This window comes from Balaenoptera borealis (assembly GCF_965194805.1).
Source record: "Balaenoptera borealis genome assembly, chromosome: 12".
Classification (NCBI taxonomy): Eukaryota; Metazoa; Chordata; class Mammalia; order Artiodactyla; family Balaenopteridae; genus Balaenoptera; species Balaenoptera borealis.
This window is the reverse complement of record NC_138869.1, coordinates 53,392,790-53,408,353: the sequence shown is the minus strand read 5'-3', so window position 1 is coordinate 53,408,353 and position 15,564 is coordinate 53,392,790. Positions and strand designations below refer to the sequence as shown.

The window sequence follows — 15,564 nt, the reverse complement described above, 5'->3', positions numbered from 1 at the left end:
GCTATGCATAATTTCTGCCTTACAGATTTAATTTCCAGCGTAACTGTCACTTGCCTAGGTTGCAGCTCCACTATATTTCTTTTTTTTCTTTTTTGTTTATTTTTTCTTTTTTTGTTTTTGTTTTTTATTTTTATTCTTTTTTTGGCTTTTGGGAGGAGTTCTTTTGTGTGTGTGTTTCTTTTTTGGTTTTTTTTCAGTATTTTTTCTTTTTCTGCAACTCCACTATATTTCATTAATTAAGCATACTATTGCTTGGTTCTTTCAAGGAATAAAGAATTAATTTTATCAGTGTAAAACGAAGACTTGATAAAGATGCTGGATAACTTTAGGTCCTATTCTGCAGGTCCTATCTACAAGTGGTCATTTTATGGTAAGTTGTTCTGTGCTGCATTTTGTAAATTTTCTATTGGGTGATACTGAGTTGACATTGGTGTTGTCTGTCTGTCATTGCAGGTATGAAGAAATGCTAAGGGCCAAGACCCATCCCATTTCCAAGCTCTCCTATTCAGCCAGCCAGTTTTACTTGGAAGCTGCAGCCAAGTACCTGAGCGCGAATAAGATGAAGGAGATGATGGCTGTGCTCTCGAAGCTCGACACGGAAGACCAGCTGGTGTTCCTGAAGTCTCGGAAGCGGCTTGCAGAGGCTGCTGACCTGCTCAACAGGGAAGGTCGGAGGGAAGAGGCTGCCCTGCTGATGAAGCAACACGGCTGCCTCTTAGAGGCTGCCAGGCTCACCGCCGACAAGGACTTCCAGGCCTCGTGTCTCCTGGCGGCCGCCCGCCTCAACGTGGCCAGGGATTCCGATGTCGACCATACCAAGGCCATTCTCAGAGAAGCCCTGGACCTCTGCCATCAGACCAATCAGGCGTCCGGCATCGCCGAGGCCCACTTCCTGCAGGGAGTGATCCTGAGAGACTTTCCAAAGCTCAAGGACGCCTTCCTGAGGTTTGGCACCCTCAACCACTCGGCAGGGGCAGTGGAGGCGCTCTGCGAAGCCGCCAGCCGCTGTGAGGCCCAGCCCGAGGATGTCCTGGCCCTGGCTCCGGCGGGCCTGGAGGTCCTTCTCAATCTGGTCAGGGCCCTCAAAAGAGTGACCAACAACGCGGAGAAGGAGATGGTCAAGTCTTGCTTTGAGTTTTTTGGGATTTCGCAGGTGGATGCCAAGTACTGCCAGATAGCTCAAAACAACCCCGGACCCATATCAAGAATCATTTTTGACCTGGATTTGAACTTGAGAGAGAAGAAAACGAAAGAGCATTTCTTGATAATGACGGACCAGGTGAAATTAGCCTTAAACAAACACCTTCTGAGCAGGCTGTGTCAGATCACACGGAGCCTGCTTGGGAAGACCTACCTGGGCGTCTGCACGAGGTTTATCGTGGGCTTAAAATGCGAGGATGGACACTGTGAAGATTTCCACAGGCCTTTGCGGCGTCATGAGGCCAGGCGTTTGGTTCAGACAAAAATACACCTGGTGGCGATCAGCGGATTACTTTTGGAAGCCAAGAAAGTATTCCCTAAAGTCTTAGCTAAAGAACTTGAAGAAATCGATCATATTTTGTCTCCGGATAAATATGGCCTTTGCAAATCCCTGCTGAATGTCCTCTTCCCTAAGCATTTCCATCAGAGAGTATTGTCAGAAAACCCCATGGCATGCAAAGAAGTCCTGAAACCACATTACAAATCCTTCCGGTCCTACAGGTCTGCTCTGAAAGAGTACATCCATGTCCTATTTCAAAACGAAGGGGCTCGAAGCCGTCGGGAGTCCACGGACCTGTGGCTGAGTGCCATGCAGGCTTTCCTTCTCTCTTCTAGCTACCCTGATGAGCTTGAAAAGCTGCTCCACCAGGAGGAGGACCGCTATAACCAGGAACTCAAAGCCTTACAGGCTGAAAAAGAGGAAAGGGGCAGGGGGAGAGGCAGCAGGATGAAAGGAATAGAAGGGAAATTTGGCATGCTGACGCCCAACAAGGATGATGAGAGCGTGGAGAAGACCCACCTGTGCTTCATCCGGCTGCTGGAGGATTCCATCCACCAGTTCTACGTGTGCAGGAACCCAGAAGACTACAAGAGGCGCTTTTTCCGTTTCATGAACGTCCTTGTCAAGAGGTGCAAAGAGCCACTCATCCCCAGCATTGGGAACACGGTGGCCCTGCTGGAGTTCCAGTTCGTCCACTGCGGGGCGGTCCTGGCCCGCCTCTGGAAGAACGCCGTCCTGTGCCTCCCCAAGAGCTACATCGCACTGTTGCACTACTGGGAGTTCCTGTTCAGCAAGAAGGACCGGGAGCCTGGGGATGTGTTCGCCATCATTCAGGAATACAGACCCAAGGATGTGACCAGAGCCATTCAGGATTTCCGGTTCCACCTGTCCTACCTCGTCAAGGTGCTCTGCGGCCGCGAGAATGAGAACTTCAATGTCCTGCTCGATGCCTTCAGTGAAATTGACTACGTGGTGTCCGGGGAGGCAGAGCGGACCCTGGTGCTGTGCTTGGTGATGCTCGTGAACACTGAGGGGGTGCTGCAGCCATCATGCAAGCCTCTTCTGTCAAGCCACTTCCAGGAGATCGAGGTCAGGCTGCAGCGGATGAGCAAGGACTTCCCGAGCCAGGTCCCCGAGAGGCTCCTCAGAGTGGTGAAGCAGGTGCAGCTGCCAGTCAACGTGAAGTCTGTGGCGGAGGCGCTGCAGGACCTGCTCTTTGAGCGGGATGAAGAGTACCTGATGGACTGCCGCTGGCAGTGGGACAGCGGGCACGCCAAAGGGACCACGGTCCGAGGCCTCTACCACGAGGAGGTCAGACTGAACCACCTGTTCTCCGTGGACCCCGTGGGCTACTTTGTCGAACCCGAGTGCGAGGTTGGTCAGGACGAGATGGAGGAGCTGGCCTTGGAAGACCGGGACCACCTTCTTGCCACCATCCTGTCGCAGAAGCAGCGGAAGGCTTCTATCCAGCGGAAGCTGCGGAGGGCCTACCTGGTGGTGTCCCTGTGCGTCAGCTGGAGGAGGAGGGTGGGGGCCCAGGCCGAGCACTTCAGGGAGGAGGGCAGGGAACCCAGGGCTGGGAGCTTCAAAAAGGCCGACGTGGATAGGACCCAGTGCGACCTGTGTGGGGTGAAGTTCACCCGCGGGCCCGAGAACTATTTCGGCCCTGATCAGGCATTTGAGGGAGCAGCTCCTGAGGCTGTGGCCCTTTCCGGGGCCGAGCTGGAAGACGAGCAAGGTCGGGAGAGGAGCAGTGAGTCTTACGAGCAGCACATCCGCCTGCAAAGCCACCAGAGGCAGCAAGTGGCCTACCAGAAGTACTCAGACTTTTTCCACAAGAAGGTGGACCCGGCTATTGATGAAGGCAAGCTGGTGGTGCAGGACATGGAGCAGAACATGTGGGTCCGCAGCCACCTGGGCTCCAAAGAGCACAGCCACGTGTTGCAGAGGAAGGTCCAGGAGAACATCAAGAAGGTCTTGGACATGGTGGAGGACCTCTACAGGCGGAAGGCCTGGGCTGGTGGTAAGGGCCCTCAGAAGTGGGGCACAGATGGTGTCAGAACCCGGGCTTTGAGAACACATGTCCGACTCCAGTCCTTTGTAGTGATGTCTGACCTGGGGATGATGGAATCTTGGCATTAGCAGAAATACAAGTGAGGACCATGCGTTCTCCAATTACAGAAAAGCCCCATTGTTTACACCACCCCTCCCACAGTTAACAATGTGTCATCATCTTGGGTCAGGATGGTTTCCCCTGGCACAACAGACAAGAAAAGTGTTTGCTAACCAATTCTATGTAGAGGATAGAGGGGGAATGTTTCAAGTCTTGAGGAAACTCTTTAAACGTCCCCTGATTCATTAATTCAGTGATCGTTTCTTGAGCACCTACTATGTGCTGAACCCTTGACTAAGATCTAGAGGTGTGTAGCTGGTCTCTTCCGTTTAGGAGGGTCCTCACACCATACCCAGTGTGAGCCTTTAATAAGAATTCTTATGTGGTCTGTGAATCAGATTTCCTCTGACATCCTTATTAGCTACGACTTAGCAATGCTAAATGGAAGTTATGTATAAAATCAGTGAAATTGCATATTTTTAAATCGTTCTAGAATTCACACACTCTGGTTTAAGATAATAACAGTTTGAACAAAAGCTTCCTCGAAAGGCTTGCTACTGGCAGTGTCTCCAGACAGGCAGGACTGGTATCAGGCTGGCATCTACCTGTGGTTTCTGCTCCTGGTGGCAGACAGTGGCCTTATGCTGCCCTTCTCCACAGGGGAAGCAGAGACGAGCTCCCAGGAGCTGGGGGCTTTGGCTCTAGTACTGAGTGTCCTGGTCCCTACAGCCGTCCTTTCACTCAGAGCTCTCGTTCTTTGGTTCCCTAGCGGAGGAGGTCATGACTCGGCTGGTGAACGTCCTGATCCCGTCCGTCAGGGATGCGTGGGAGTGGCTGAGGAAAACAGAGCTGCACTTGAAGGAAGAAGGTGAGGAGTCCTTCACCCCAGGGTGATGCTCTGGGTCTTGTGGTCCTTGGTTCTGCTGGCTCCCAGGTCAGTCTGAAGTAGGGCCGCCTGTGATGTGAGCAGTGGCTGCTCACCATCTAGAAGCACTGCCCCCAGTGACTCAGGTCAATAGTGATAGAGTGGCTGGGTTCCCCCATCTGACTGTGAGGGCTGTTACTCAGGGCTTCTGCCAGTTGCTTTTCCAAAAACGTTTGCTACTCATGAGCTGTTATCAATGATGCTCTGTCACTACTCCCATGGTGGGCAAAGTGTTGCAAAGCCATCCCTAGATAAATGTTTGCCTGTGCAAACCATTCATGTAAGTCCATGAATATGTATTGAGTGTCTAGAATGTATCAGTACTGTTCTGGGCTTGGGGATATAAAACAAATTTGTGAACAAAACACATAAAATCATTGGGGAAACTTGCATACATCTTCCTTCAGCGGGTTTAAGGCTGGTGTATAGGGAGTTGAGTTTCTTTCCTGACAGTCAGACTTATGTTGCCGAGTTCTATTTGATGTGGAAAGTCTCCCCCTCTTGGGGAGACCTTATTTCTTCTTCCTCCCAGTATCTCACCTGCCCCAGATTGCCCTTCTGTGAGTCCTCACAATCCAGATGCTGCTGGAAAATCCAGATCCCCGAGCTGGGGAAAACTGGAAAGGACTTGACACAAATGTCTGTGCCAATAAAAAATCTTTAGATTGTAGTCCCTGCTGGCACTATGATTTTTGTGATTGTTTCAAACAGGAGAACATAACTGGGATACCAACTCAAGGCTGTGGTTGATTTTAGGCTTTGTTTGACTAATTTTTCATTTAAAGGGCTTCTAAAATAAGGCCAGAGGAACTAGCCTGTAAAAGAACATTCTGGAGAAGGGTGTTTACTTTGGCTCTGGCTTTTTTTTTTTTTTTCTTTAATTTAAAACGATTATAGAGACATCAGGTTTTACTAGGATGTTATATGTTGCGGTAGAGTGAAAAAGATCACCACTCTGCACTTCATTTCTGTTGTTTTGCTTTTTAAACAGGTGTCGTTCAAGAAGATGATTACGAAAATGAAGTGGAAGACTTTGGTGAGCTCCGTCCCAGAAGGCGTTTTCGGAAATGTGCAAAGCAGAGAAGGTGGTAACGTCCACGCGGCTGCTGCTTCCTAAACCTTCAGGACGTTCCATCCTGACTTAGTGCTGGGGCAGATGAGGAGAAGAATATACATTAGCATAAGAAGTGGCGGGAGGGGTCTAACAATGCCTTTGCTTTTCATTCTTGTTATTTCTCTCTCTGTGGTGGCTCAGGGTCTGACTGCTCCCTCAGAGCAGGGGCCTCTTAAGTGTTTTTCAAGTTCAAGTCCAGCAGTACTAGGTCCCCCTAAAAGAGGCTCAGGCGAGAGGAGTCATGGCTGGAGGGAACCTTGGGATCCTCCCCCCGAGGCCCCCGGGTTCTCTGGCTTGTCATCACCATGACACCGGTCATTAAGTAGCAGGGACATCCCTCACCTCAGAGTTGCCACGGCCCTGGCCCTGGCCCGGGAACAGTGCCCCCAGATCCTCTCATCTCTCTTCATGCTGCTGGCCACCCCCGACCCCAGGCCACACTGGTCACCTCTGAGCCCACCTGTGGCTTAATTCCTTCTGTTATATATGTTAGCCTTTTCTCTCGGTGACAACGGTTCTGCCTGCCTTCCCCCCCTTTTTTGAGACCATCCTCAGCTGCCCATGCAAGTCGCGATTAGACTACCTCAGAATGTAGTCAAGAATTCCCCATTGTCTTCTGGGCAGCCAGCCTCAGGACCAGCCCCCTAGAATGAGAGGCTGGGGGATGTGGCCAGGGGTTCCCAACCTGTCTCTCCAAGGTTGTCCCAACTCTACCTTGGCTCTGGTGCAGACATTCCAAACAGTGTTTTGTATGTAGCCCTCTACGTCTAGTTTCCTTGGGTCTCCCTGGCAAGTTAGCTGTCCTAGCTTAGCTTGACATTCCGATGAGTTTTCCCCCACTGAGCTCTCCACGGGAGCACCAGGACCTGCAGAGCTGGAGGTTGGAGACAGCTAGAAACAGAAGAAGCCAGCCTTGTGGTGCCCATCCATAAGCATTTGGCCATGAATCACTGCCCCGTGGCCAGCAGGTCTGGGAAGAAGAAGGGGCCGTGGGCCTGTGTGCAGGAGGCCGTTGCTGCCCACTGAGCCATCGGTCTGTCCCTTTCTGGAAGCTCTTCCGCCTCTCTCATGGTCACTTCCCTCCCTGTCCCCCACCCTTCAGCCCGGCCTGGTGCCAAAGGTCAGGCTCACATTGGTCCGTCGCTGTTTCATCATCACCACAGAACCAGCCTTCTCCCCATGCTGCTGCTGCTTTGGCTGATCTTTGTTTTTTTCTTCATTGTCTTTCTAAATGACTCTGTTTTCCTTGAAATGTATGGTTTCTAATTTTTATTAGTTTATGGTTCTAATTTTTATTCCAGGTGTTTTTATTAACTTCACTTGCCAAGAAAAAAAAAACAATCAAATCTTGCTGTATGATCACATTTTTATAAAGTTAAATCATTTCTCTTACCTTTCTCTCCACTTGTTTATTTCTCATCTCTACTTAGAGAGTAAAGGGGTAAATCGTGGAGCAGGTTCTTTCTGGTCAGCTGGTGGACAGAAGCTTGCCGTGTCTTCTGAAACTGAGAAATCCAGGGGCCCACAGCTGCAGCTGACTGCACCATCTCTTGAGGGCCTGCCTGTGTAAATTCTTTCCCTTTGGGTGTTTCCAAGCAGGCAGGGTGTGGACTGGGAGGGGTTTTGTCCGTGCCCCACAACAGGAACATTTCCCTGGGAGACGGGAGACCTGGAATTGAATCCTGGTCCTGCCCCAAGGAGCTGTATAGCCTGGGACAAGTCAGACCCGGCCCACACTCCCTGAGGGCTAGAATGCGGCACCACCCCCGAGGGACTGGGGATCTGGTGTGGCAGGTTTGGGGCACAATATTTAATAACAACACAGCATTGTGCCACTTGTGCTGGTCATTTCTCTTCACGCATCTGTCTCCTTCAGGGTTTTTGCAAGATGGGAATCTGGCATTCATGGATTCTCCAGCCATGACACCATCTTAATCTCAATGCCTAACCTCTCTCTCTCTCTCACACACACACACACACACACACACACACACACACTCACTCACTCACTCACTCACTCCTCCCTGGCCGTCTCCAGCAGGCTGACTCAGGGTCTGAGTTGCCTGCAGCGTGTTCCCAGATACCATGTAGTTGCCAGAAATCCACCCCTGGGTCGTCCTTAAGTTCCTGATCCAGAGGATGGGTAAATCAACACAGCAGGTAACATTGCTCTCCCTCTGCCACAAGTATCTTTCCTCAGCCCTGAGACTGTCTTTGTCTGATCCTGTCCCTCTAAACATGCTTCGGAGATTCTGCCTGTAGAGTGCAAGGCAGGTGGGGACACCAGGAGCCATCTCCCCACCCAGGAGCCCCCGTAGCAGCCGAGAGGTCGAACGTCCATGGGGGGTCTCCCTGTTGAACTTGACAGACCCACCCACCTTACCACAGCAGAGACAGCAGGCCTGCCAACAGCAGTATAGAGCTGAGTCTCACTCCCACCCGCCGCCCAGAAAAACGTGTCTCCTCGCCTGCTAAGGGGGAGGGAAAGCCATCAGCCAGGTACTGGGTGTTCTTTAGGTGGGTTGTTGTTGACAGACCTGCCTCCCGGTTCTGCAGAATCCTAACTGTACTCAGAATCCTATGTTCTCTGCTTAAGACACAGCATCTCACCCTCCTCAGTGGTGATGTGACCTGAGCATCTGATAGGACCTTGCAGGCGGATGGGCTGCACTAAAAGGAGAACTGTCATCACGGGATCTTGGAAGTGAGCCATTAAGATTGAAATTTGGCTTCTTTTACTGGCCATGGGCATTCAGACATGTTATTTAAAATCTCTGAGCCCATTCAGGCATTTATAAAATGGAAATAATGACACAAGCTTGGAGCTTGCGTGTAATTACATTACCTTCCCTCCTCCCCTGCCTCCCTTCCCTAGTGGGACCAAGAACGCAAAAAGATTCCAGGCATCTATTTCCAGGGCAGGGAGGGGTGGTCACGAAGGATGATGAGCTCTGGGGACAGAGCTGGGTCAGCTTTGTGATGCCTGGACGGAGGTGGGGACATTTCTGAGAGGGCTTTGTTCCCAGGGGCCTAACCTTTTTAGAGACTGAGACTATTTTTAGCCCAAGTTTTTGTGATTCTGCAGGACAGCTGTTTCAGGCAAGTATGTAGGCCACCCTGTGGTATTTGGAGTCATTTTAAGGTTAAGGAGTGGGATGGGGGAAGAGAATGAGAATAACTCCCAAGATGTTTCCTTTGTGGCTACTCTAGAGCATCTGGAGGGGCCGAGCAGGTGAACATCCTTTTTTTTTTTTTGGCCGCGCCACGCGGCATGCAGGAATCTTAGTTCCCCAACCAGGGATAGAACCCATGTCCACTGCATTGGAAGCACAGAGTCTTAACCACTGGACCTCCAGGGAAGTCCCCAGATGAACATCCCTTTTTACACTTCAAGTTGAGAGTCAATGTCTGCCCTCTTTCCATTTTTCTGCCATTCCGTTTGCCAAAACCAAATCATGATGGAGAAAAGATGGACGACACCCGCCCTGATGAGGCTGTAGGAGGTGGGCTTACCCATGGCAGCAGGAACGAAACCAGGACAGCCTTCCTGGAGGCCATGCGACAGTATCTGTTAAATTTAAAAACGGATTCAACTTTGGACCCAGCATTCCTACGTTTTCTTTTTTAATTGCTATCATTTTTAATTGTGGTAAAATACACACAACACGCAATTTTACCGTCTTCATCATTTTTCAGTGTTAAATACATTCACCCTGTTGTGCCCACCATCACCATCCATCTCCAGAACTTTATTACTTTGCAAAACTGAAACTCTGCACCCACTGCACAACAACTGCCCACTTCCCCTCCGCCCAGCCTCTGGCACCTTCCATTCCACTGTCTGTGTCTATGATTTTGACTGCTCTAGGGACCTCAGGGAAGTGGAATCATACAGTATTTGTCCTTTTGTGACTGGCTTATTTCACTCAATGTCTTCAAGGTCCATCCATGTTGTAGCATATTGCAGAATTTCCTTCCCTTTTAAGGCTGTATAATATTCCATTGTATGTATATTATCAGCATTTTTACTTTTAGGGATTTTTTTTTTTTTTTGGACTGCCAGGGAATTCCCTAGGGATTTCTATTAGCAAACCATTCCTATAAGTGCCCAAATAAACGTCCACTTCTGGAGCCTCCAGGAGAGCACAAAATTGCAGACAACTCAAGTATTCAGCTGGGGTGTGGCTGAACATTGTGAACATGGGTCAGGTTTTAGAAAGATGGAAATGTGCTGGCATGGAAATGTGGCGAAGGTCAATTGCTCCCTGAAAACTCAAGCTAAAGAGGAGGCTCTGTGGTTCAATCCACTTTTGTAAAACAAAAATTTAATTCCAAATTGTTGTTGATGGTGATCTTGAATACTGTGTAAGACGTGGGATTTTAAAAATAGTTTGGAGTCTACGTGTGGTCATAAAAAATAAAGATATTTCTGGAGATCAAAACGGAGAGGTGCAGGAGGGCAAATATTTGTTGCTCAAAGAGGCAGTCAGAGAAGAACGTGCCCCCCATTGACTCAGGTGCTTACAAAGCGATATTAAGAGGTGATGATAATCCAGTAAGAAAGGATGCTCTTCAAGACACCCCTTGAGGCCTCACAGATCTAACTCTGTCCTATGCTTCTCATCCAACTGATCCCCATCCAACTGGTGTGCATCTGCAACCAGCAGTAAATAAGAGGGCACTTCAGCTTCTAAGGTTGTCCATCAATTACACCTTGAACTTTTATCACCTGACCCTGCTACGTCCTATTCTTAGTAATCTTGATTCAAGGATACTCCCCGAGAGCATCCTTGCTCTTGAGTCTCCCAAATGATGGCATCTTCCTGCTGCCTTCCCTGGCTTCTTTCCTAAGCTCTAAGGACACACTCACCTAGCTATGGGGCTTGAGACAGAGCAAACAACAACAAGAACAGCTGTCGTTTAGTAAGTGAGTACTTTAGTGGTGGCTTATACAGGTACCAGCCTAGTGAGTACTCATAGCAACCCCATGAGGGAGATGTCATGATCACACCCATCACACAGATGAGAACTGAGGCTCTAAGAGCTCCATCTAGCCCCGTCCCTCAGGACTCTCCTCTCCAGCACTAGCCCGTGGGGATCACAGGTAAGTTTGTTTGAACTGTACACAGATAAAAAGGGTAGAAGTGTTCTTGGAATAAAAACAGTTTTCTTCCGTCTTCTATTCCACCAATTTCCTCCTCCCTTCAGTTTTCCTTCATGCAGATGTCATCGTGTTTCCAATTTTCTGGGGTCCTTTGACCATTCTGACTGCTGAACTTTCAGGTGCTAATTTGGCAGCTGTGGGGGGAGCATCTGTTTTTTGTCACTGCTCACAAAGTCCCTTTCCCTGGGTGAGAGCTTCAGGGCTTCTTTCCCACCATGTCTTTGGTCTCATCGGCCCAGGAGTGGGACCGCGGGGCCAATACAGGGCTCGGCCATATCCAAGGGAGGGAAAGAGCCTCTCACGTAGAATGTTCCAGACTCTACAGAGGAGGAAACACAACAGACCAGGTTGGTGACTTTTTCCGTTTTACTCAAAGCTTCCGGGTCAGAGCGAGGGGGAAACACTTTATCCCTCCCTCTGGGGCTGTGAGATGTCTGAACAGCTGGCCGAAAGGGAGAAGATGCATTGTGCCTTCCTCAAGTTTGTGTGCCTGATGCCAAACATCGGAATCCTTGGAATCAACCACGGGATGGTTGACCTTGATCATCAATTCTCTCAGCTCATCAAAACTCAGCTCTTAAGGACCCAAGTCAGGTTAGAATTTTTAGGGACACCTGAGTTTGTAATTGAGGCATTTTCTGGAAGAACTCTAATCTTCCTCCTATCAAGGGCTTTCAAATAAAATTTTGAAAGAAGAAGAAATCCTATTAGAATAAAAGTAGACTCTGGAGATGTTAGTCTGTCAGGCTGTCTGTGCCGCAGGAGGGGGAATGTGGCCTGGCCCCGAGTCTCATCCCTTCTGTTCCTTCTTTGTATTTAACTCAAAGGAAAAAAAAATGCACAGGCTGCCCGGGGGTGTCCAGGTGGAATGAAGCCACCGCACTTTAGTCCAAGTGAATGTCAATCCGCAAATATATCTGAGAAAGAGTCTTTGCCAAGGGACGAACACTGTCTACCCTTTTCACAGGAGATATTTTAAAAAATCAAGTGAGAGCCGGCAATCTGAAGGGTCTACACGCCCTTTTTTCACCCTGCACTGATAGGAGTAGGTGTGTGGGGTAGGGTCGTCAGAGAGGGGCAGGGGGAGTTCTGTGCAGTGTGGAGGCGGCTGCCTTTTCTACATATGGAGAGAACTAGAGCCCTTCTTGGCTAGGGCTGTCACCCCACTAATGATAACCAGGTACATTAGTCTATTTATATTGGGCTGCCGTAAGAAAGTACCACGGATTGGAGGGCTTAAACAATGGAAATTATATTCTCACTTCTGGAGGCTCGAAGTCTGGGATCAAGGTGTTGGCAGTTTGGTCTTTCCTGAGGCCTCTCTCCGTGGCTTGTAGATGGCCGTCTTCTCCCTGTGTCCACACATGGTCCTCCCTCCGTGCATGTCTGTGTCCAAGTTTCCTCTTCTTATGAGGACACCAATCCTACTGGATTAGGGCCCACCCTAATGACCTCATTTAACTTAATCACCTCTTTAAAGACCCTCTCTCTAAACACAGTCACATTCTGAGGTACTGGGGGTTAGGATTTTAACATACAAATCTGGGGGAGGGGGACACAACTTAGCCCATAGACCAGGTTACGGCATCAGCTTTTCTGAGCCACTCGAGGAAGAAGGAGTTTGGTTGAACCATTAGCCTCAGTTGTCAAGTCACAGAGAGCAGAGCCTGGGATGAAAGTTCTGGCTGAGCGAAGGGGACCAAAGACTTTAGTCATCTGGTCAACTAGGATGCTGCAGGTGCTGGAGGAGCTTGGACAACTGGCTGGCGGGGGTGCAGGAGTGGTAATAAATACTGTCCTTTGAGCTCTGCCTTCTGTCTTTTCTGATCTTACTCCCAAACGTCTCCATCACTCCTGGGGCCTCAGTTTCCTTGCTGTGCTCATCACTTCTCGATCAAGTCTTCCTGTCCCAACACCTCTTCCAAAGACCTGCTGATACCTTCTTAAAGTTCAAGGTGTAGGAGGTGCCATCTTTCTGGGAACCAAGTCTTCTGTCACAGATTATGTGTCATTTGCTTTCATTTTTTAGAGAAAGCCTTCTTTCAACCATATCTTGACTTTTTCATTACCAGTAATTTCCATTTGTACTCTTCAACTTTTGTTTTCCTAAAGACTAAGATAGTGTCTGTTCCTGCAAGGCATTTGATTGATGTTAACCTTGTTTTGCACTAGAGATCTCTAGAGGTCTGAGGCACCAAGTTCTGTAGACGCGAAGGAATACAATGAATCCCACCCGTCCCTTTAAACAAAAGTTATCTTGCTGCCAAGTGCTGTGGAATTATATAATTATCAGTTTCGCTTTGTTAGATAATTGTGATTTTTAAATGCTTTCCTGAAAATAGCTTTAAAAAACTCTACATTTTTCTACCTTCTCTGAAACTTAGGGATCATTTAAGGTTGTTTTTTTTCCCTCCAATTTTCTTGTTGCTAAAATGCTGCAAGAAATGACATTATTAAAAATGAACCAGAACAAAGTTAGGACATTTTTTTTTTTTCCATATTCTCTTCTCTGACACAGAAGAGGCTCTTTCATTTCCCTGGGTCTCCTGTTCTCCACCTACTCTCAGTGTAAGTGGGATGGTCTAAAGATTCATGGAACACTTGCAAAATTCTTGAAATTTCAGACTGGGAAAGTTCTATGCAAGTGTGAAAAACAAAGAACAGGACTACACACAGAACAATGGCTATCCAGACGCAGCCATGGCTGCCCTGCTTTCATAATGCAAAAATAGCTGTGCTGCAGTCGCTTTTTGTTTGTTTTTAATATGCTTATTTGAGAATTTATTCTGTTTTTAAATTTAGACAACTCATGGGAATTTGGATCACACCATTTACCAATTTTAGGTTCAAAAAAATCATCACAACTTTCAAATATTACAAAGCATGACATTAAAAACTCAAGATTAATAATAATAGTTTCAGATCACCTAAGAGAAGAGTATTTTTTTTCCCCCACTAAGGTATCTATATCTGCCAGCTTGAATAGTAGGCCATGCTAACTCTCCAGCTGTTTCCTTTTCTAACTCTTTGCTTCTACTAAATCCTAATTTTAGGCACACAGGACACCAGCAGGTGTTTGATAGCTCTGTTAATTGGTTTGGATATTGGAACAACTTCTTACTGAAGGCTGTACTCCAAGCCTGCTAGGTCGACAGTTACACTGCATTGGGATCCCAGGAGGGTGAATGTTTGAGCCTGGAAGGGAACACTGCCTGCAGTCCTGTTCTGCCCTCGATTGACTTGGCCCAGGAAAGAATTTCTTCATGGTCTGGTACAGTGTTTGAATGTGACTTTTTAACAGGTTCAGTAATATATTGACTTCTTTCTCGGATGAATGAAGAAAATAAATGTTGAGGAAAATATCCTACTCAGTGATAGAGTCTTTTGTACCACAGTTCAACCTCCTTGTGAAATTCTGACACCTCTTTTTTTTTTTTTTTTTTGGCCATACCGTACAGCACGTGGGATCTTAGTTCCCCAACCAGGGATCAAACCCGAGCCCCCGGCAGTGGAAGCACAGAGTCCTAACCACTGGACTGCCAGGGAATTCCCCTGCTATCTTATTTTCAATATTTACAATTGTGAGGTTTGAGGTTAGAAGCTCAACCATCTCTAAGCATGTCACTGACACTTGCCACTTGGAATCACAGAAGAAGTCTTTCTTTACATTATCAGCGACATGAACAAACCATTATTATAACCTCATCCTCCTCTCCATAATTTAATGGAAGCACATCTCTTCTTGACTGCTATCATACTTGAGTATGTTTCATATAAATCATGCAAAACAGATTCTTGTTGCCCATTTCTTCTCACAGCACGCCGAGAGGGCAGAGGCTAACTCGCTGTGATTTGATCATGCTCGTGATTTTCAGTGGCTCCCTTGACATGATACCCCGACCAGATGGCATGTTGATGACCACTGCCTGACCTCTGTCAGTAAAGCTGTGAATGGACTGGCCTGCAACAGCAGGCCCTGAACTGTACAGAAATACTCTTTTTTGCCTCAGGTGTGGCTGATGCTCCATTAACCCCCACCCAACACTTGTTTTCTAGTTTACAACACAGCTGCCCAAACAATCTCTCCTCCTGCTGCATGAAAGTCACTGAGCGCTTCTCCCTTGCGTATGTGCCACGCTTGTGTCAGCAGTTAGATTACATTTTGCAGTGTTTTGTCCCAATCTGAGTTGAAGAAACTTCTATCATGCACACACACACGATACAGATTGCTCCTTCCTCTTGTATGTCCCACCGATTTAACGGGACTTCCTATGCTGTCATTTGGTAAGGATTTTTGCCAATAACCATCTCTGCTTTGTTTCTAGGCATAATTTTGTCCTGACTACTGTGGTTGATTTTACAAGATACTTACTCCTGTTTTTGCTATAAGGAGTTCAAAGTGGAGTGATGCACAAGAGCCTTAGTCTTTTTTTCAGCCATTAATTAATAATTGGTCAGTTTCACACTGGAATATGTGACTTATTCTGGGGTGAGTGGGGAAGATTTGGTTTACCTGTAACTGTGGTTCTGTCACTGTGCTCAGTTTGAGAATAACAAATGTATAGATAACTTCCTGCCAACTGTTTGACAGTTTCAAGATAGACAGTTCTTGAGCATTAGGGGTCAGTAGATTGCCGATGCAGTGATGATCAGATTTCACATATTCACTGTTGAGCCTCCTACTTGCTTACTTATTTATTTATTTAAATTTTATTTTATTTTTTGGCTGCACTACCTGGCTTGCAGGGTCTTAGGTCCCCAACCAGGG

The 15,564-nt window shown here is 47.8% G+C and overlaps 1 protein-coding gene across 10 annotated transcripts in view; it reads left to right on the top strand.

Annotated features, from left to right (window-relative positions):
• The window catches only part of TRANK1 (tetratricopeptide repeat and ankyrin repeat containing 1), an 88,152-nt gene extending 79,067 nt beyond the window's left edge, over positions 1–9,085 (top strand). For 9 of the 10 annotated variants that reach the window (XM_082348270.1, XM_082348277.1, XM_082348279.1 and 6 more), the window contains 3 exons: positions 454–3,503; positions 4,363–4,461; positions 5,510–9,085. In XM_082348270.1, the coding sequence (XP_082204396.1) occupies positions 454–3,503; positions 4,363–4,461; positions 5,510–5,610 (3,250 nt within the window). In that variant the 3' untranslated portion in view covers positions 5,611–9,085. The remainder of the gene's footprint in view (positions 1–453; positions 3,504–4,362; positions 4,462–5,509) is intronic. The other variant, XM_082348271.1, reaches the window with a different exon arrangement.
• Positions 9,086–15,564: the final 6,479 nt, after the last annotated feature.